At 41.5% G+C, this 22,859-nt stretch overlaps 1 protein-coding gene across 1 annotated transcript in view; it reads right to left on the reverse strand.

The window, feature by feature from the left end:
- Positions 1–22,859, reverse strand: part of ARHGAP11A (Rho GTPase activating protein 11A) — a 97,465-nt gene that overhangs the window by 44,610 nt on the left and 29,996 nt on the right. The window contains exons 10-11 of the mRNA XM_058293864.2: positions 22,059–22,076; positions 16,911–17,125 (exon numbers count right to left, since the gene is read on the reverse strand). Coding sequence (XP_058149847.1) covers positions 16,911–17,125; positions 22,059–22,076 — 233 coding nt within the window. The remainder of the gene's footprint in view (positions 1–16,910; positions 17,126–22,058; positions 22,077–22,859) is intronic.

The raw sequence follows: 22,859 nt of genomic DNA on the forward strand, positions 1-22,859 counted from the left end.
TAACCCACATAGGCCTTTATCAGTTCTATACTAAGAAATATCTAGGGAAACGGACTTTGGCCCAGTGGTTAGGGCGTCCGTCTACCATATGGGAGGTCCGCGGTTCAAACCCCGGGCCTCCTTGACCCGTGTGGAGCTGGCCATGCGCAGTGCTGATGCGCGCAAGGAGTGCCTTGCCACGCAAGGGTGTCCCCTGCGTGGGGGAGCCCCACGCGCAAGGAGTGCGCCCGTGAGGAAAGCCGCCCAGCATGAAAAGAAAGTGCAGCCTGCCCAGGAATGGCACCGCCCACACTTCCCGTGACGCTGGCGACAACAGAAGCGGACAAAAAAACAAGACGCAGCAAATAGACACCAAGAACAGACAACCAGGGGAGGGGGGGGGGGGGGGAATTAAATAAATAAATAAATCTTTAAAAAAAAAAAAAAAAGAAATATATAAAAAGACATCTAGACTAGAGTCTTTAAAGATACCCCCAAATTTCCTTCTGAAAGTGAAATGGTGGAAAAAAAGAAAGTCTTTAGAGCAGTGGTTTTCAATGGGGGTTAAATTTGAACCCAACAGGGAATATTTGACAATAACTGGAGAAATATTTTTGTGGCCACAACTGGGGAATTTTACAGGCATCTACTGGGTAGAGTACAGGGGTGCTCTACATCCTACAATGCTCAGGACAGCACTGGCAACAGAGTATCAATCATTTGACTCAAATTTCAAAAAAGCTGAGCTTGAAAGCCCCAGAGTCAAACACACTGGGGTTTGATCCAGATTCTATTCCCCTTAGTGGTTTGATCTTGGGCAAGTTGCTCATCCACTCTAAACCTCAACTTCACCTTGGGGAAGGGAATCATCTGCATAGGATTTCCATGGAGAAAATAACAATATATAAAGTGCCATAGAAGATACAAAATAAATATTAGTCTTCTTCCCCCGGAGTAATACTTAAAAGATAACTATGACACAGTTTTGTATTTCCTTTTGTGACGTATTATAAAAATAGTGCTTTGCAAGTTTTAATTGCATCTTAATTTCCACTTTGGATATAATTTTAGAGTTGAGTAAGCTTTGAAGGGCTCTTCCTAGATTCTATAGCTCTAACATCAAGTTGTGAGGATACAAAAATGAAATCTTGGCTCTATAGTATCAATTAATTGCCTATGACATTGGGAAGCAGACTTGGCCCAGTGGTTAGGGCATCCTTCTACCACATAGGAGGTCCACAGGTCAAACCCTGGGCCTCCTTGACCCGTGTGGAGCTGGCCCATGCGCAGTGCTGATGTGCGCAAGGAGTGCCGTGCCATGGAGGGGTGTCCCCTGCATAGGGTAGCCCCACGCACAAGGAGTGCGCCCCGTAAGGAGAGCCGCCCAGCGCAAAAGAAAGTGCAGCCTGCCCAAGAATGGCACCACCCAAATGGAGAGCTGACACAACAAGGTGATGCAACAAAAAAGAGAAATACAGATTCCCATGCCGCTGATAACAGCAGAAGCGGACAAAGAAGACACAGCAAATACACACTGAGAACAGACAACCGGGGTGGAGGGGTCAGGGGAAGGGGAGAGAAATAAATAAATAAATAAATCTTTTTTTAAAAAATGACATCTTGGAGGTAAATATTCTCAGCACTGGAGGTAATATATATAAAGAGCTGTGTCTCCTGCCCCACACTGTCCAACTGAGTCTGCCCTGCAGTCGAAAGGTTGAGAGGGTGCAGTGCACAACAGGACCTGAGCAGCAGTGTCCTGGGTGCATTTCAGCTCATCACCAGAACCGGTCATTCATTTGGGATACTCACACTTCTACCTTCCACCAAATGAGCTCTACTTACAAATCTGCTCACAGATATTAAAAATGATCCAGAAAGAACATAACTAAACCCAAGATACTCTAATTCCTACTTATTCTACCTTAGAACAGTGATGATACTATCTTATTAGTGCCATGGGACATTTTGGCAACTGCCTCTCAGGTACTTTGTGGAGGATGGAAAAAGGCTGAGGGTCATTAGGGCACCATCCTCAGTGGCAACTGAAGGTGAGGGTGGTGATCTGACTTGCCCTGGAGCAAGGACACTTTGAAGCAGGGTCAGGAGGAGGCCTGCGGGGGAGCTGCAAGGATCCTGATAACTTACTCTTATCACAGCCATGGATCTAGGGAGCTGGGAGCAGGCTGACTACTCCGCGTCTGCAGGCTCCTCTTGCCTGTCCACAGCTCAGACCCACAGGCACCAAAACTCTGACTGTAAAAAAAAGCCAGAGGCCTAACCAGGCCCCAGTGTGCTATATACAGACCTAGTTAAAGAGAGCTGACTGCCAAAAATTCTCTACACTGACCACACATGAAAAAAAAATCCTTCCAATATTAGAATAATGCATCATTTACTGTCAGGATAAGTGCTCTTTTCCCCCCCTTCCCTTCGAGAACATTCTCAAACAATAGCACCTGCATTGTTGCCATGTTTTTGCACACTTCAGTGACCAAGGACTATTCACAGAGTCTGGACAAACTCAGCAAATGGTCCCTCCTATCATCTGCTGAAGGATTAAAAAAAAAGAAAAGAAAGAAAGACAGCAAGAGAGGAGAAGAGACCTGCTGGTTCAATGCAGGTGCCAGGCATCTATAGTAGTTTACACCAAAGGAATTCTTCCCAGCAGGCTGCTGATTGGGAGGAAAATGTTAGTCACTCACAGATCTTGTCCAAATGGTACAGGGCTTGTTGACACTGGCCTGCTGAGCTTCGTACCACAAAGATGGCATCAGCAAGGTCCCCTGGGCCTCTGCAGGGCAGGCCAATTACCTGGACTAGCTTTTCCCCTCAACCACAATTTGTGTCTCTTACAAAGGAAAACTTTGAGAAGCCACTGGGGGAATGAGCAGTTCTGCCATGAGCCCACCATGGACACCTATTAGAAGGGCCCGTCACCAGGGTCATTTCAGGTTCCGGGTATCACTGTCTTGGCCAAGCCAAATGCCAGTGAAAGTGTTCCCACCATACACTATAGCACCACCTAGTGGGCATGGAGTGTGCTGTAGACTATGTGCTGTGGGACATCAGTGTCTGAACCTCTGGGAACTTGCAATCAAATGTATTGAAGTAAACAACCACATGGAAAGGCTGAGCTGCTAGAGGAAAGATCCAGTTTACTGATTACTTGTACTAAGCGTGGCAAGACGCACTCTCCCTTTATTACCTCTCTGAGCTCTATAAATGTTGAATGACTGAAAAATACCTACCCCCATGTATTAGTCAGCCAAAGGGGTGCTTATGCAAAATACCAGAAATTGATTGGTTTTTATAAAGGGTATTTATTTGGGGTAGGAGCCTACAGATACCAGGCCATAAAGCATAAGTTACTTCCCTCACCAAAGTCTATTTTCACTTGTTGGAGAAAGACGACTACCGATGGCTGTGAGGGTTCAGGCTTCCTGGATTCCTTCTTTTCAGAGTCTTGCTTCTTTCTGGGCTCAGGTTCCTTTCTTCCTGGGGCTGGCTTCTCTTTCCTCTGTGGGCTTACTTCCCCAGGCTCCAGCTTAAGTCTTCAGCATCAAACTCCAACATCAAAATGCTAACCAGACACCCTCAACTCTGTCCTTTGCCATGCCTTTTATCTGTGAGTCCCCACCCAATAAGGGGTGGGGACTCAACACCCTAATGACATGGCCCAATCAAAGACCTAATCAAAACTTAATCACACCCAGGTACAGACCAGATTACAAACATAATCCAATATCTATTTTTTGGAATTCATAACCATATCAAACTGCTACACCCCATCCCAAGATCCCAGTGGTGTTGATGCCATCTGTGCATGTATTTAACCAACACACAGAGAAAAACCCAACCTCTCTATCCCCCACCATCACCACCACTGCTGCTGCCATTGAGGATATCTCCAGATTTGAGGCAGCTTTTTTATGTGAGGACAAAGCAGTGTTAATGGACACTCTGCGGGCAAGGTGCAGGTAGGCTGTGGGAGGCAGGAATTCCTTGTGTGAGTTTAGGGTCCTGAGCACTGCAGATCAGGCTCCCATGTTCTTAATTAGAGAAACTTGGTGACATCCTGAAAGGTATCTACCCTCTCTCCACATGCCACCCCCCTTCCCCCCACCCCCACAAGTCCACCTTGCATTCAAAACATACTGGCTAAGATGTATATTCCTTGTCACTTCTTTCTACCTGACTTGAATCCCCATGATCTATGTCCTACTCTCAGGTTCAACTCGGGGGACCAACACTTTATTCCCCTCCAGAACCCTTTTCATGGTAACTGTCTGAAACACATACTGGGCTTTCAGCTTCTATTGCAGAGTGTTGTGGATTTGCATTTTCTTTTTTAAGTCCCTTTCCCCCACTTAGACTTCAAGTTCTATAAACAAGGGCTGCAAGTCTCAGTAAGAGATGTTGACCCCTGCTACTCCTCTTTATAGTTCCCTAAATGCAACCTTTAACTCATCCACCTCATTGAAGGGGAGCAGTGTATGTAAACCTAGTTCACTATTCCTGATCTTTCTTGTGTTTTGTCATTCTTATACCTCTGGATGCCTCTAGACAGAAATATCAATGGAAAACGCTGTCAGGGAATGGAAAAGGGAAAAGGCAGTCTAGTCCTGCCCTATTCCTGATTTTCCATAAAACTGCTCAGTTCCACTGGTCAAAGCTTTACTTTTGTCAAAAGGCTAAAAGATAATGCCTGGCTCTAGCTATTTCACAAAGATCCTAGGTAAATAAATTAGATATATGTTTATTGGTTTTAAAACATACCAAGGCCACAGTTCCTGGAACATAATGGCACTCGATAAGTACTTGGTGAGTAAATGAAAATGCAAATTTTGTTGGATTATATTTTGATAGTATGTATAGCTCAGGGAAAGTATATTGATCATTGGCTGCTGGAGATACCAGAATGCGGAAAGTCTACTTTCAAACCAGAGAGAATGCTTTTAATATATCTGCGTACCTTTCTTACACTAATACCTCATATCTGCATGAGCATGCTTCACTCTTGGCTTGGTCGCTAACTAAATAGCATTCTTGACTTTAAAGATGCTTCCATAATCTATTTCATGGCAGAAAGGAAAATGTATACTGTCACAAGAATAAGAAGTGGAAGAGAGCATGATTGAGTATGGAAAAGGTGCCATTTATCAGAATTTTCAGAAAGCATCCATCCTCACTCTAGTTACAAGTTCCTAATTGATAGGAAGCTGAATACTTAAGATCATGTGGGAAACTAATATCTCCAAAATTTAACATGTAACTATTGGGGGACAGTTTTCCCAAGTCAAGCTTAGGAGAAGACTATCATACAGGGGATATAGGATGGAAAGGGAGACCATCTTCCAACCCTGGAAATATATGTGGTAGGATGGAAGAAGCAAAAGCCATGAAAATAATGTTTTGCATTTGTGTAACATTTTATATTTTTCAAACACATACACATTATTTAATTTGACTGTCAACAACCCTATGAATAATGCGCAGCTTATCCCCATTTTCAGATTTGTAAATGAACTCCATAGAGTTCAGTGCCATGTGATGGGTCCAAGGCAGGACTAGAACCCCAGGGCTTTGTGCCTCGGTACTCTTCCCATTATATGATACAATGAGCACCACCACTCCCATCCCCTGCCAGGCACACTTCTCTGCCCTATGAAATCACATGGCACACCATGGACAAAAGCATACGCTCAGTTTTAATCATGGTGCCAAGATTGTGGTCTGCTAAACCCTTCCAACTTGCTTCAATAGCTTTCTTTATGAACTGTGGTACCCAAGTTATTTGAACCAATTTGTTCCAAGAGAACTGTTTGTCAGAAAATTTACTTCCTGAAGCTTCATGTCCCTGAAACAGTATCCACCCAAATCTTTATGTGGTTTACCACGACTTCCAGCATCATTACAATTTCTCAGCTAAGTATCACAGGCTTATGCAAGTCTATGAGGAGAGAAGACGGTTGGAGAGATTACATTCAAGCCTAATAACACAGCTGGCTTGCCAACTACCAAAAAACTCAAACCATGTGACTGTGGGCAACTTTAAACCTTTTCAACCTTTATAAGGGTTATATCAAACGAGACAGAGTACAGGGGAGTATTTTTGCAAACAATAAAATAGTATCTAAAATTTAGTTACCACTGTTCTATTTCCTACATGTGCATGATCTGCTTTGTTGATTACCTGTGGAAAATTGTTCACCATGGCTTCCCTGGTGACACAGCATGCTTCTTGTTGCCTCTCGTTTCCAGATGGCATGTCTCAGGTGATGTGAAACAGCAGGGAGCCCAGCGAAGCTACTCTGGGCTTTGCATAGGACTAGCACGTTTGGCAGGACACCTGCCAGAAGCCGGAACTGAGAAACCTCCTGGGAAATGCTCACTCCAAAGGAAAGAGGAGTCAGGCTTGTTGGCACTGCATCAGGCATAAAAAATGCCTTGTTAGGCAGTAGGGAGGGAGGATTTTTAACCCTCAGGGTGCCCAATGCTCAGATTTGTCTCCCTTCTCAACCTCTCAAATCAATCCTGTGGAAAATACCGGGGGTAGGAGGAAGGAGGAAGACAGGGGCAATGGGAAAAAATGGAAAGCTCTGTTTTCCTAAAAATTCTCTAAGATTTAGGTATACCAGGTACAATGAGGGGATCTCCCCCTACCCTCTCCACCTAACACTCATTACAGCACACGCCCTGAAGCTGAGCTCCTTGGCTGGAGGGAGGGAGACAGCAGTAGAAGTACATCATCGTGCCCATCTAAAGGGCACAAGGGGAGGAAGAAGGGGAAGATGGGTAATTGCTCCCATGGCAGCTGACCCGCCCCCCCCCCTCCAGAAATCTTTAGAGCACTTTGTAGGGAGCTCAGGTTCTAATTGAGCAGGTGTGAGCAAAAGCCAATAAATTTTGGATTGTTACTGTTAAAATGCCTCCAAATAAACTTACAGGTTGTGAGGGTTGGATCATTTTGATCAGAATAACAATAGTCTCACTTGCAGGCTTCTCAGAGGTTAATGTTACAAGGTAGCAAATAAGGCAAGATTATTTCAACAAATATCTAGTGAGTGTCTATTATTTGCCTGGCCTATGTAGGCACTGTGGATAAAAAAGGCAAGGCAGATATGATATCTGCTTTTGCAGATTTTATAGGTTAGTAGGAAGATAGGTAATTCCTCATCTTAAATTCTGATTCACAAATACTGCATAAAGAGCAAATTTAAAGAAGTATCAACGGTGAACCCAGGAGCAAGGGTCATCCTTAAAGGTAAACCTATTTTGTAATTTGGTCTAAACTCAACTTTGTCCATATCTATACCTACAGTCAACTAGCCTGATATGCTGAATGGAACAGAAGAAAACACCAAGGTCTAGAATAGGCTCCAAACCCTCATAAAGTACAAGCTGTAGTCTCAGGTAGGTCATTTCTCTGAACTTCTATTTCCATATCTGTAAAATTCAACTAGGAATGCTTGTCTTTCTCAAGGCGATGATTATAAAGGGCAAGCATGACATGGTGCACGAAGATACTTTGGGATCCATAACGAATAAAGAAGTATGAAATGCACAATATTATCTTTATGTGGATTATAGTCATTTTCCTTAGGAAATAGAGACTTTTTTAAAATTGATTTTTTTAAAAAGCTTATTTCTCTCCCCTCCCCCCTCCCCCATTGTCTCCTCCCTGTGTCCATTCGCTGTGTGTTCTTCTGTGTCTGTTTGCATTCTTGTCATCAGCACCAGGAATCTGAGTCTCTTTTTGTTGCGTCATCTTGCTGAGTCAGCTCTCTTTATGTGCACCACTCCTGGGCAGGCTGCAATTTTTTCACACTGGGCAGCTCTCCTTGCAGGGGCGCACTCATTGCATGCAGGGGTCCCCTACATAGGGGACACCCCTGCGTGGCAGGGCACTCCTTGTGCTCATCAGCACTGTGTGTGGGCCACCTCACCACACTGGTCAGGAGGCCCTGGGTTTGAACACTGTGCCTCCCATATGGTAGGCGTACACTCTATCTATTGAGTCAAATCTACTTCCCAGAAAATAGAGACTTGATGGCAACTGTGTAATTGTGTTGCTCATCTTCTGGACTGACTTTCATGAAAGTCATGGGATTCAGATTCCTCAGGCTCCAACCTCTCTGGCAGTGAGCACTTCATAATGGCTGTCCCAGAGTCAGACAACTGGCACAAAAACTAGCAGTTGTTAAATAGTAGACTTAATTTTAGTAGTTTTTCTAGTTTTCTGTGTCCTTCTTTGTCATTATAGGGTGGGCACATTTCATTTAAGGATGAATTGAAGGTCTCACCAAGAATCAAATTTCACAGAATTCAATTCAATCCTTATCAAGTATGATGACTATTTTCTGCTTATTGGCTGAATATAATAAGCACGGTTTACAACTTAGTAAGCTTACTAGTTTCAAACAATGATTCTTGACAAACTGTTATTTGAGGGAGGGGGTTACATTACTTCACATTTTGTACATGCAGTGAGACTATGCTAACTGGCCATATGCACTGTTGCAAAGTCAAAAACATACAACTACATTAAACAGGCATATACAAAATTCCCTAATGGCATATTAAGATGGTTTTCCATTTTTTTCTAATTAAAGAAGTTGTGAGTTTACAAAATAAACATGCCATACAGGATTCCCATACATCACGCAACCGCCATTACCTTACACTGTAAGGTATATATTTGTCACATATTTTCCATTTTTGTTTTATGTTTTTGGCTCACTAAAACATTTATTACTATTAAGCAAAAAAGAAAATAGACATGTCACTCTATAGATCTTTTGAGCTTGGATTTTATTTTACAATATATATAGGAGTTACGTAATGTAAATATACAATGCTTATAATGTAATTAGTAAATAACTAGCAACTGAACTATATCCATAGAAAGTTAAAACCAGTCTTGCCTGAAATTTTAAAATGCCAAGAAACATATAGGTAAGATGTATAAGATGTGTAAGTTGACAAAGAATAGAGATTTGGGAAGCTAAGTACATTTCTTACCTGTATTCTTATTTTAGTTAATTCTAAGGTGGCTTAGCCAAAACCCTCCAAACTCTTCTGCATCCTGATGCACCCTGACCTCTTTCTTTTTTACCCAACGGAGAAACTATCTATGCTCGTTCTCATCCCCTCCCACCTCCTCAGGAGCTTTTATGATTCAGTTTCCTGCTCTTCATCCCATATCTTCAACTCTCCCTCTCCATTGGTTCTTGTCTATAAGCAGGAAAAAGTTAAAATCTCCCCCACCTTAAAACTACAATCTAAACAGACACTTTCCTCAGCTTTATAACACTCTCCCCTCCCCCATCTTCCCACGACTATTACTCATCTTCCCCTTCCCTGACATTTGCGGAACAGATTTTTGCATTGTCTTCTTTCTTGTTTCCCATTAACACCTCAGCTCCTTAAGTAAGGCTTCTGTACCTCCTACTCCATAGAACTAGTTCCGACCAAAGTCCCTAGGAACTTCTGTATTGCTAAAGAACCCAGTGAACATCCTACATCCAACCATTCTTATTTCAAGTAAGCTCTTAGCTGATTTTGACAGTGGTGACCACACCCCCTCCCTGAAACTCTTTTTTTTTTTTTTTTCCTCCCTTACTTTTCATCTTCTGGTTCTTCTCCTTTCTGGCCAATCTTTCTCAGTTCCTTTGAAGATTCTTCTTCAACCAGGCCCTCATATGTTGAGATCTCCTGGCCTTTGTTTCAGGTATTCTTAATACTTGCCCAGGGTAACCTCATCCATTCCTAAAGAGCCAGCCACCATTCACATCTCTCTTCACCCTGACATTTCTCCTATGTTAGAAACATCTCAGTCCCCTCTGGACACCAGCACCTGTGTCTCAGGGCACCTTACACGCAATAATGTCACCATTTGCATCCTCCCTAAAGCACCTCACCTCCCCCAAGAAAAGAAAAGCCTCCTCCATTCCTGTGGAATTTATCATTATTCATGTAATTTCCCAAGACAGAAAACTGGAAATCATCATCCAGGGACTTTTAAGAAATTGAGTTCAGGGTGGACTCAGGATGATCACAAAGGTTCCCCCAGGATGGGGATGAATTAGAAATTGGTTTTAGTCAAGATATCTAGGTTAAGAGTCAGCCCTACCCCTTCTAACTGCAGAGAGAAGCTAGAACTCAGCAAGCCTCCGGTATTATTGACTCATTTCTGCATTTCCTCCAACCTTCAAATGGGAAGCAACTGTTGCCGCTCTGTGGTGAAATGGAGTACTGCAACGCAACGCCTTTATCTACGCCCAAGGTTGGTGAATGGAGGCTTCTTGGGATCTGCCTCTTCAAATAGATATTTGATATTATCAATCATTTCATCAATCACTGATTATCAATGATTATCAATCCATGGTTCTCTTGATTTTGAAACGAAAAATGTGGAATCCAAAAGCCAGTGTTATAGAAAAGAATTCTGGTATTTTTATGTTTGGCAATATAGATTTAAAATTATTCAGAACTACCAAACATTAATATTTAATGAATTTCTATCTCAGTGGTTATTAGTGTGATAGTTATCTGTGGCCTAGAACTGTGGGGGCATTGAGGAGACCATCTTTCACCTGAGGATGTTAATGTTCTGAAAACTGCAGCACAAACATTTTTCTGGGTAGATCATCCAATACCAACATCTGACTCCCAAGAGCCTCTATACTGTAGCAAAACGCACTCTGAATTAGTCCCATAGACAGCAAGTAGCTTTACTTGTTTCTGGGGATAATGTAACAACAGTAGCCATTTGGCAATGACATAAAAACCAGTGAGCAACTTTGGGAGCAAGACTTGAACAGTACCCACTTATTGCATATCCCCATTTTACATATGAGGAAACTAAGGTTCAACAGGTTTCCAAGGTCACACACAGCTAGTAAGTGAGTGAAACTAGCAAGCCTCAACCCCAGTTCTCCTTGCCACTAAAGCACATGATCTTTTTTCCACAAAACCCCAAGTAGGTTCCTGTTTTATTGTCTTTATTGCCTTTACTCTGTGTTACTTTGTGTTAATTTGCTTTGGGCTAAGAAAGAAGTTCCTTACCAAGCCATGTTTAAAGTGCCCAGGGAGAAGATTAAGAATAACCCCCGATCCTCTCTGGATATTTTTGGCAAATGCTTCCTCCCCAGTGACCACTTTGAGCAACGACTAGGAGGCTACCAGTAATAATATATTTCTATTCTAATAGGTCCCTTGCTGGTTTAGGTACAAAACAGCAAAAAGTCTTTGCTTGTTCCAGGTCGACAGCTGTACAAATGATGCAAATCTTGCACCATGACGAACACAGGTATAAATCAGTCTAGGTAAAAAGACATTTTTGCTGAGTACATATCACTGAGCTCATGGTAAGAAATTCTAGATAGATTTTTTAAAACCACAGAATAAAAATGGAATATTTTCTGTGAATTGAAAAAGTCTCAACAGATCCAGATAGCAAATAGTATTTATTTACATACTATTGCTGCCATATATATTTATTTTTCACTGAGAGTATGTAGTCTTTCCTCAAATATTTACCGAATACCTACTACTCTGTGTCTGGGTATAAAGCAGTAAATAAAATAGGCATAGTTTCATGGTGCTTATATTCCAGTGAGGGAGATAGGTAACTTAAGAAACATTAAGTATAAGTTACAATAAATGCCATGTAGTTTTAAAAATATATAAGGATGCTGATTTTTGCCTCAAAGTTTATTGAGAAAGTAAAAAGACAACCTATAGAATGAGATTATTTGGAAATGATTTATTTGAAAAGGGTTTAATATCAAGAATAAGAATTCTTACAACTCAAAAAAAGATAAACAGGCAGCGGACTTGGCCCAGTGGTTAGGGCGTCCACCTACCACATGGGAGGTCTGCGGTTCAAATCCCGGGCCTCCTTGACCCGTGTGGAGCTGGCCCATGCACAGTGCTGATGCGCATAAGGAGTGCCGTGCCACGCAGGGGTGTCCCCAGTGTAGGGGAGCCCCATGTGCAAGGAGTGCACCCCGTAAGGAGAGCCGCCCAGTGCGAAAGAAAGTGCAACCTGCCCAGGAATGGTGCCACACACAGGGAGAGCTGACACAACAAGATGACACAACAAAAACAGAATCACAGATTCCCGTGCCGCTGACAACAACAGAAGTGGACACAGAAGACACAGCAAATAGACACAGAGAACAGACAACGGGGGAGGGGGGGTGGGGGGGCGGGAGAAAAAGAAATAAATAAATCTTAAAAAAAAAAAAGATAAACAACCCGATTAAAAAGGGGTAATGGGCTTGAGTAGACATTTGTCCAAAGAAGATATATAAACGATTAATAAGCACACAAAAAGATGCCCCAGCATTTTTAGTCATTATGGAAATGAAATACAAAACCACAGTGAGATATTACTTCATACACACTAGGATGGCTATTACTAAAAGGTAGGAAAATAACAAGTGTTAGTAAGGATGTGGAGAAATTGGAACTCTTGTACATTGCTGGTAATATAAAATGGTACAACCACTCAAAAACTGTGCATAGAATCACCATATGACACAGCAAAGCCAGTCTTAGGTATATACCCCAAAGAATGGAAAGCAGGAAGTCAAACAGATACTCATACACCAATGTTCATAACTGTATTTTCCACAATAGCTAAAAGGTAGAAACCACTCGAGTCCATCAGGTGAATGGATCAACAAAATGCAGTATATTCATATAATGGAATATTATCCAGCCATAAAAAGGAGTGAAGTTCCCATATACATTATAACATGAATGAACCATGAAAACACGTTAAGTGAAATAAGCCAGACATAGAAGGACAAATACTGTAAGATTCCATTTATATGAAATGCCTAAAATAAGCAAATCCAGTGAAAGAAAATAGATTAGAGGTTACCAGGGGCTGGAGGCGGTTGGGGGAAAGACTGGAGCATTATTGCTTAATAGATTCAGAGTTTCTGTTTGGGGTGATGAAAAAGTTTTGGAAATAATGGATGTTGGTAATAGTAGCACAAAATTGTAAGGGTAATTAACCCACTGAATTGCACATTTAAAAATGGTTAAAATGCATCATGCTAAGTGAAAGAAACCAGACACAAAGTACTACATATTGTATGATTCCATTTATATAAAATGTAAATATAAATGAATTTATAAAGATGAAATTAGATTAGTGGTTATGTAGGGCTGGGGAAGGATAGAGGGGTTGAGAGGTAACTACTAATGGGTGTGGAGTTCTTTTTGGAGTAATGAAATTGCTCTAAAATTTTTTGTAATGATGAATGCACAACATTGTGATTATACTAAAATCCATGGGTTATACACTTTGGAGAGATTGTATGGTATGTTAATATATGTTAATAAAATGGCTTAATAAATAAATAGTATAGCCAGAAATAGAAGCTATGTACAGCAGGGGAAGCATAAAGAGATTGAGAGGTGAAGAATTTTCTTGTTGGTTTGTTTATTATTATTATTAATTGAAATGAAAATGCTCTAATAATGATTGAAATGATGACTGCACAACTGTGTGATTATAGCAAATACCATTGATGGTATAATTTGGATGGATTTTATGCTTTATTAATATGTATCAATAAAATTGATTCATTTTTTAAAAATGGTTAAAATAGAAATTTTGTTATATATATTCCCACAATTAAAAAATGAAAAAGTACAGGAAGGGGGTGGGGAAGACACTGTGATAGAGAATGGGGGGCTGCTGAGAGCAGTCAGTGCAAGCTTCTCTCAGCAGGTGACTTTGAAATTGAAACCTAAACATGAGAATACAGGTAGGCAGAGTGGAAGAAACAACCTGTGTGAAAGCCTTGAGGTAGAAAGACACAGGTGTGACTGTGGGACTGAAGGGAGGCCAAGGTGGATGGAGCAAAGTAAGAGAGGAAGGCACGGCAGGAAATGTGTCAGCTCATGTGGATCCTTATAGGTCATGACAAGAAGTGTTATTTTTATTCAAGGTGCAATGGACAGCCATTGATTAGATTTTAAGTGGGGGCCTGGGGCATGACATGGTCTGATTTAAAACTTATTTTTGCAAGTTTAACTCTGGATTTCCTCTGGAGAACAATTTGGAAGGGACCAAGGACAGAAACAGGAAGACCAAATAAGAGGCAATTTCAGAAAGTCACACCAGACCATGGTACCTTGGACCAGGGAATTTGGAGCAGAGCTAAAGAGAAGAGGACAAATTACAGCTATATTTTGGAACTATAAATGAAATAAATTGTTTATAGTTTGGGTATTACATGTGATCTCCCTATTCCTTATCTCCCTGACTACGGGGATATTTTCAAAACTGAGTGATCCTTTCAAAATATAGGTTGACCTCATCTTTCTGTCCAAACCCTCTAATGGCTTCTCATATCACTCAGAGGAAAAGCCAAAGGCCTGATAGGCCTATAAGACCTTACATGATCTGTCCCCACACACCCAGCCTCCCACCTCCCCTTCTTGCCATTACCCCAATCTCATCTCCAACTACTTTTGAGTCTTTTCACTCCAGCCACACTAGCCTCCTTGCTATTCCTCAAACAGCTCCCATTTTATGGCTGTTGCATTTTCTGTACCCTCTTTCTGGAATGTTCTCCTCCTTTATATCACACAACTTACTCTAACTACTCTTTCAGACTTTTGCTCACATTCCCAGTGAGGGTCTCCAACCCCTATTTTAGGTTGTTTTTCCATTTCCCTTCCCCACTTTATTTTTTAATAACATTTATAACCATCCAACATATATGTTTTACTTATTTTTTTAATTTAAGGACTATATCATCTCTGCTCTGCAACTCTTTGAGGTTCATGTTTAGTATCTAAAATAGTCCCTGGAACTCATTTAATACTTGTAGAAGTGAGGAATAAGGAATGGCACAGTTGACTATAATGGACTAGGAGAGATTGCTGTGACTTCACATTACCCCAAGAGTAATAATAGAAACAGATTTGTCCTAATCCTTGTTCTTTCATAGCTCCATGCCTTTCCCGTGCTGTTCCCTAGAATGCCTGGTTGTCCTGATGAATTAATATTCAAGTTTCAAAACCCAAGTGAAATGCTGCTTCTTCAAAAGCAACATTTCCTTACAGCAACTCTCAGCCACCCCAAGCAGAATAAGTTACTCCTACCCCTTGCTTCCTTGGCAGCAGCTTGTTTGTGTATCTACATAATCATGGCAGTATATACACCAAACACTTGCCTCAATTCATTGTAATAACTTTTTATATATCTACCCCCACCCAGACTGAAATCTTTCAGGGCAGAACTGCCCCAGTCTCCTCACAGTGCTAGCATATACTGGGTACTAAACAGTGGGATGCTGAGTGAATCAAATGAGGCTCTTAATAAACACAGGCTTTTAATATTCAGAGAGTTGCTGTTTCTTTTCCAGCATAGATGATCAGGACTCAGGAAACTCAGAAAGCCTTCTCCATGGCAACAGCTGGGTGACCAACCAAGCATTTACTGCATTAAAAGGGAAGATGTTTACTGTTTCAAGAGAGCTGGTCTGAAATGGATAGGTGTGCTTGAAGCAACAGGTGGCAGGTGTTGGACAGGATTTAGGTTCTCCCCCAAAAGGGGTGGCAGTAAAGCCCTGTCTGATTTGATGATTCAAGCCCTATGCTAAATTTGCATGCTTACTGATTCAAACCATCTGTTTAATCCACTCCTAAAATTAAACATCATCTGGAACATCAACAGAATTAGTTTTATTCAGTGGCTTAAGAATCTGGATTAAAAATTGCAGAAATGTAAAACATGTGTCAACAATATCCATGGCACTAACAGGACCCCAGGACAGGTAGTAATTTTAGAAGATAAGAAATGCCAGCAAAATTATGCATAATCAACCCCCAGGGAGTGGCATTTAGCTGGGTGTGTGTCTTGAGAAAACTCAGGGAGAGAATTCACATTTTTCTTTAGGATCCATTCCCACTGGCAAATGTTTGATACCATAAGGAAATGCTCCCTTGCTTTGAACCTATATTAGCCATGCTATTGCTCTACCTCAGTGGAAAAGGAGATCATTCTGGATCAGAGAGGATTCAAAGCAAGGCATAGTAATAAGGTTCACAGGAGTTAGATTCAGGATCTCTTTGTAAATAAATCATTAAACAAATGTACTGCTTTCTGATAAAACTATTATACCCACATTGTCAGAAACGTAGAAAATTTGGGGGGAAAATAGTCTTGCCATCCCCCCCAAAGTTTAACTGACATACTAACGATTACATTTTTAAATTAAAAAAATTTTTTGACATAGTTAAGAATCTTAATGTCAGTACTTTTTGGTTCCTCTTTAGTGTACCTGCAGTTATTCCTAAGAATCAAACCATAGCATGTAGTTCCTACACTTTGAGATTCTTTTGCAAGTAGTGGCAGGCAGTGGCTAAGGGACACAGTTGGGGTCTGGGTCCTAACTTTCTTTATGGACAGCACTAACTGCTCCACCATTCACTCAACAAATGTCAGTTATCAATTATGTACTAGACTTTGTGCTAGGTCCTGGGGCTACAACTGTGTATTAGATAAGGTCCCTGCCCTCATAAGACTTATATTCTCATGTGGGTGTATATGTAGACACTGTGTAGAAAAAGAAGAAAGGGAAAACAAAGGAGAGGATATAGACTTTTAAAATGTATTAACTATTCCAGATAACTAGAATAGTTAGGTATCTAGTTGGGGCTGGGAGAGAGGCTGGGGCTAGGAGTTATTGCTTAATGGGTATAGAGTTTCTGGGATGATGAAAATGTTCTGGAAATAGATAGGAGGTGAAAGTTACACAACTTTGTCAATGTACTTAATGTCACTGAATTGTACACTTAAAAATGTATATTTTACCACAAATAAAGAAGTGTAAAATAATGTGCTAACTATTTAAAATGGCAATGGAAATTTCAAACAGGCAGAACTCAGTAAATACCTTCAATGTTCTGAGGGCCCACTAGATTCATGGCCTGGTGAGCTGGATATTCTACTCGTGGCCTGGCAATGCCCAACTGCTCCATGACACCATGGAGCAGCCTCTGGATGTCTGTTTCTGAGACACGGTCAGGGCTCCGAGGGCTATAAGCAGATGTCGGAGTCCATCCAAATGCCAGCCAAAACACTAAGCCAGACAGCATTACAGAGGCCATCCTAATCTGCAGAAAAAAAAACCAAACATATATCAGTTGACCAAAACTGGCAATTATGATGATGCCATTATACCACTACAGGGAATGGTTCAATGACCACTCAAAAAAGAACTGCAATGAAGAAATCCTTAGAGGTCTGCTTTTGTCTTAAATATCTACCCTACGCAGGGTATCAACTGTGGGAAGGTATTAAAAGAACAAACAAAAAACCCCAGACAAACAAAAAAAACAGTCCAAGGTATATCTATTCAATTCCTTAGGTACCTGCATTCTTGGGAAGGTTGGTCTGGAATGGCAGTTCTTTTTTTTTTTTAAATCTTCCTTGCATCTTCCTGAAAGACCTGATTGTCCCTGACCCTAACACTCGTTCCCACTCTTCCTAACAACAACAAAAAGAACACTCTTCCTAACAACAACAAAAAGAACTTCCTAACAACAACAAAAAGAACACTCTTCCTAACAACAACAAAAAGAACAACTCTGAGAAAGGGAGAGGAATGGTGACATCTTGAATTTTTCCAGTCTCATGAGAAAAGAGACTAACAGAAAGGTGTTTTGTAACCATTCTTTAACATTTATAAGATGTAAATAGCAAAGAAGCACAGAAGGGTTAGGGGGTGGTAGAAGGCAACATTTTTTTTTAATTTTAAAAAATTTTCCTCTCTCTTTTTTAAAATGTTACATTCAAAAAATATGAGGTCACCATATACCCCCAACCCCCTTCACCCCACTCCTCCCACATCAACAACCTCTTTCATAATCATGGCAAATTCAATGCATTTGGTGAATACATTTTGGAGCACTGCTGCACCACATGGATAATGGTTTACACTATAGTTTGCACTCTCCCCCAGTCCACCCAGTGGGCCATGGCAGGACATACAATGTCCAGCATCTGTCCCTACAGTACCACCCAGGACAACTCCAAGTCCTGAAAATGCCCCCACATCATATCTCTTCTTCCCTGTCCCTACCCTCAGCAGCTACCGTGGCTACTTTCTCCACATCAGTGCTACAATTTCTTCCATTACTAATCACAATAGTTCCACAGTAGAATATCAGTAAGTCTCCTCTAATCCATACTCTATTCCTCCATCCTGTGGCCCTGGGATGGTTATGTACACTCCACCTCTATATTGAGAGGGGGCTTAGATTCCACATGGATGATGGATGCAATTCTCCTGCTTGCAGTTGTAGGCACTCTTGGCTCCCTGGTGTGATGGTTGACCTTCTTCACCTCCCTGTTAGCTGGCCTGTGTAAGTCCAATAAACTAGATGGTAGGGGTTGCAAGTCTGCTGAGGCTCAGGGCCTGGCTGTCACATGGACAGTCCAGAGATTCAGGTCTCCTGAGTATACACCAACCCCAGCACCAAGCACAGGTTCGGTAAAAGTGACAGAAGAAGCATGTGTAGAAAGGTCATATCTGAGTCCAACTCCATCACACTCAGGAACACAAACTCCAAAGTAGGGCCAACTGACATGGCACTAAACTGCAGATCCATCTGCCATGGACACAGAACCTGTGGGTCTCTGTCGCCCTCATGAGAACCAGTACCTGGGGTTGTATCTACTTTGGCTGTCTCTGGGACCCTGCTGAGGCATGCATAAGCACCACCCCTCTGATGACCTCCAGACTCTTTTTTGGAGACTCATAGCCATATAAACTCATTTGCTCTTTCATTTTTAACTTATCAAACATCTATTATGCTTGACATCCTGAGAGGAATGAAAATACCCACAGCACAGGCCTGGTCCTGCCCTGCCATTTGGTAGAGGAGATGAAGTATGCTTGCTCTACCACATACTAGCTTGATGATCTCAGGCAATTGCCTCAGTTTCCTCTTCTACAAAAAAAAAAAAAAAGGATAATAAAAGCATCTACACAGTTGTGAAAAATAAGCGTGCAAATACATGTAAGAGGGCTTTGAACAATGCCAGGCACTGAGTGAGCGCCCTATTACAGTTGCTATTATTATGATGGTAATATTGCCTCAGGCTGACCAGTTTATCCTTACAGTTTTGGAGGTCAGAATTTCTGCAGGGGGGTTGATGACAGCAGGAATGCAGAGAGAAGGAGAAAACTAGCCTGGGGAGTCAATCTGTCTAAAAATTTTTAATTCTATGGATAAGTCAGGGAAACATGGGAACAAATGTTCACACAGCTTCCCTCTGCAGCTGCTAACCTGGTTAGGGTGGATGCTCCAGGCAGCGGCCTCGAAAACCCTCCCTTTGATTCCCTCTTTCTTTGGAGGGAAGGGGCTGAGGAGGAAACTCGTACATTTTCTTTCCTGAAACTGAAGTTGGTACCCACAATTTCTTCTTTTGTAAAAGGAAACCTTTTTCTAGTGACCTCTAGATCTAAAACCTTGCTCCTCAGAGAATTGAGAACAGCTCTGCGTTGCAGTGCGGAGCGAAGCCTGCAGTTCTGACGGAAAACGCCGGAGGCAGACTTCAGCCTCTCCATCCTCCATCTTTCCCTTGTCTGCTCTGAATGCAGGAAGTCAGTCTGTTTGATTTCCACTTCATGCCTACACCGTTCTGATCTGATGATTGTCCAATCTCTTCTCCTCGGTCCTGGTACTCCTTTCCGCTTATTTATAGCCGACCCCCCAAACCCCCCATCTTTCTTTGGTACCCAGCCTCCAGCTCGAGCATTTCCGCAGAATGCCCTCCCCCACACTCAAATCCCCAAAACGATCCGCCTGTCTCAATTTCGAGGCAAAAGGCCGAGAGGGCATCAGCGCAGTACTCACCTACAGGCAGCCCCGGGAGCGCGCTGCGGTCAAGGCCTCTGACACCGGCGACCGGGCGCCGGGCGGCTCCTGCGTCGCCTCCCTCCGCACCTTAGCTCCGCCCCGGCTCCTCCTCCCGCAGGTGGAGGCTTCCTCGCCCACACTCCACCGAAAGCGTGCCGGGGTGCGTGTGCATCTCGCCCGTCAGGCACACAGCGCCGCACTCCCCCATTTTCTTGACTGTCAACATCCTTCAGAGACCGTCTTTCTCCATCGACCCCTATGGAAGTAATTCCCCTCCTTTCTCAAGCTATTATCTAAACAGAGTATGCCAGATAGCCGCGTCTGTCCTTTGCCTCCACTAGCCCATCGTTAATTTTGCTACCAGTTTAAACAAGTCTTGTAGTGGGAAGAGGGAGGAGGTAAGGGCAAGGGTTACAGAAGATGAAGAGGACCTAAGATCTTCCAATGGTGGCAATAAAGTATATATTGCTTAAGGATCCCTTTCACTGAGCAGGAATTTGGGGGATATGTTATACAGGACGCTAAGGACGTCTGTTAAAGTGATACACCAAAAAACCTCTAGGTTTATTAGTCCTGAATGTTACATCTAAACCATCTAAGTAAAGTTTCAACTTTTGTCTGAAAAGAAACCATGCCAATGGATCCCAGGAATAGCACTTGCATAAACATATCCAGGTAGAGCCAGGATTTTTTATTAAATAAAGGTTTATAAACTTCCTACTGTATGCAATCTTGAACATTTGAAATTTGGTATAAAAAAAAAATCTAAGCCATACAATACAGTATGATAGTTCTACAAATTTCTTTAAGGACCAGGGATGTGTAATGTACCTGGGAAGGGGGGGTGGTGGTGAGGATAACTAAACAACTTAATAAGGTTAGAGCTCTCTTTTATCATCCGTAACGATTTTATGCACGGAATAGGGGCTGGCAACAGTCATTCATGAGACACACAGCTTTTTGGCTTGAAGCCAAGCCTCCTTCCTGGAGCTTTCTTCCATGTATGCTTTTCTGTTTACTGTTTTGTTTTGTTTCAATGCATGTTAAACAAGACTGCTACTATGTATTGACTCTGGACTCAGAGACCAAGCTGGGACTTACTATTTACTGTTCACACATATTGAGATTTTTTTCAATTCTGAATTTTACTTTAGCAGTGTTCACTATTTTCACTTTGTACTTAGAAAAATGGGATTGATAAAATGTACCGCCTTTGTGTTGAATGGAAATTTGATTAAAATAACCCAAAACTTCTATACATCATGCAATATTTATTTTTAAAATGAAACATCAAATATATCCTGAGCTTGATGATTATCAAAACCCTATATATTTAAGTTAATGATAGAGAATATTACCAAGCAGCCTACCACTTTCAGCTGTATGACTGTACTGTTTGTTGCTAATCAAATATTAGATCTTTATACTTAAAGCATAATCTTTGAAGTTATTGCACATATACACTTTTAACTTTGTACATTTGTATATTTATCATTTGATCCAATATCCATGTGCAGTTAGTAACCTAAGTATTAATTTACCTCCATTTTGTATAAGGAAAAATGAAAACAGAGATTAAATCAAGGATTCCTTTTTTAAAAAGATTTATCTCTGCCCCTGCCCCCCCTCCCCGCTCCCCCAGCCTTGTTTTGCACTCACTGTCTACTCTTTGTGTGTTCTTTTGTGTCTGCTTGTCTTAGCTCCAGACAGCGCTGGAAACTGATCCTGGGACCTTCCAGGATGGAGAGAGGCGTTCAATCTCTTGTGCCACCCCAGCTCCCTAGTCTGCTGCATCTCTGTCTATCCTCTGTGTCTTTTCTTACTGCATCATCTTGCTGTGCTAGCTCTCTGCAAGGGCCACTACTCCATATGGGCCAGCACTCCACGTGTGACAGCTTATCGTGTGGGCCAGCTCACCATGTGGACCAGCTTGCCTTTCACCAGAAGGCCCTGGAAATAGAACCCTGGACCTCCCACATGGTAGATGGGAGCCCAATTGTTTGAGTCAGATCCGCTTCCCAAATCAGGGGTTCTTAACCTTTTTTGTCCCAGGTCAGATGAAAACCACAGACCCCTTACTAAGTTCACACTATACTGTGTATTATTTAATAAATATATCAACCTGCACCAGCACATTTTGAATTTCAATTCAAGCTCATGGACCCCTTGTTAAGAACCCTTGGACTAAATCAAGTCTAAAATTCAGCTTTTCAGACTATTTCTCCAGTTACTACACCTTTAAGCATATATTCTGTACTGCAGTTTTCAGCTAACAAAAATGAGAATGGCATGTAGGTAGTTTCTTTTAAAAAAAATCACTAATTCCTCAGAAAAGTCACTAATTCAGGTAATTTATAGTTAGCAACATATGCTTTCTTTTGGAATTAGTCTTCCAATTCAACATTTCATAGCCTTCCAGTGGACATATGTGGTTGTAATCATTTTTAAAAATTCAAAGTGAGGTTAAAAAAACTGTTTTGAACTAAACATACATCCCAGAGTTTACAAATATTTTCTATTACTACTTCCTACTAAAAATACCACAAACATCTGAAATGCATGCCTATTCTATATTACAAGTCTATTCTATATTTTGATGTCAGGTAAATAAGTTTATATCTACAGATTTTTACAATCTTTTATCATAAGTCAAATACTGGTTCTAAAGGGTCGATTCCTAGGGAATGAATATGGAAACGGGAACTCACTTTGAAATAAAACAGATGTACAATCATCAAGTAGAACTGAGTAAAGCAAATATGTGATGACTTAAAACTTGGGTGTATGGTGAGTCTGGTTTGCTTGGAGTCGGTGTGCAATGCTGTCCTATTCTTCTGTAACATCAGAATGTGGTATTCTAACACTTGACCTGCAAAACTATCTTTAGTGGTCAGTTCTGCCTGTATATTCTTTCCTCTAAAACCTAGAGAATATGCTGTATTGCTCATAAAACTTTCTTAAAGATTTGTATTTCCTAA

This window comes from Dasypus novemcinctus, chromosome 3, assembly GCF_030445035.2.
Source record: "Dasypus novemcinctus isolate mDasNov1 chromosome 3, mDasNov1.1.hap2, whole genome shotgun sequence".
Classification (NCBI taxonomy): Eukaryota; Metazoa; Chordata; class Mammalia; order Cingulata; family Dasypodidae; genus Dasypus; species Dasypus novemcinctus.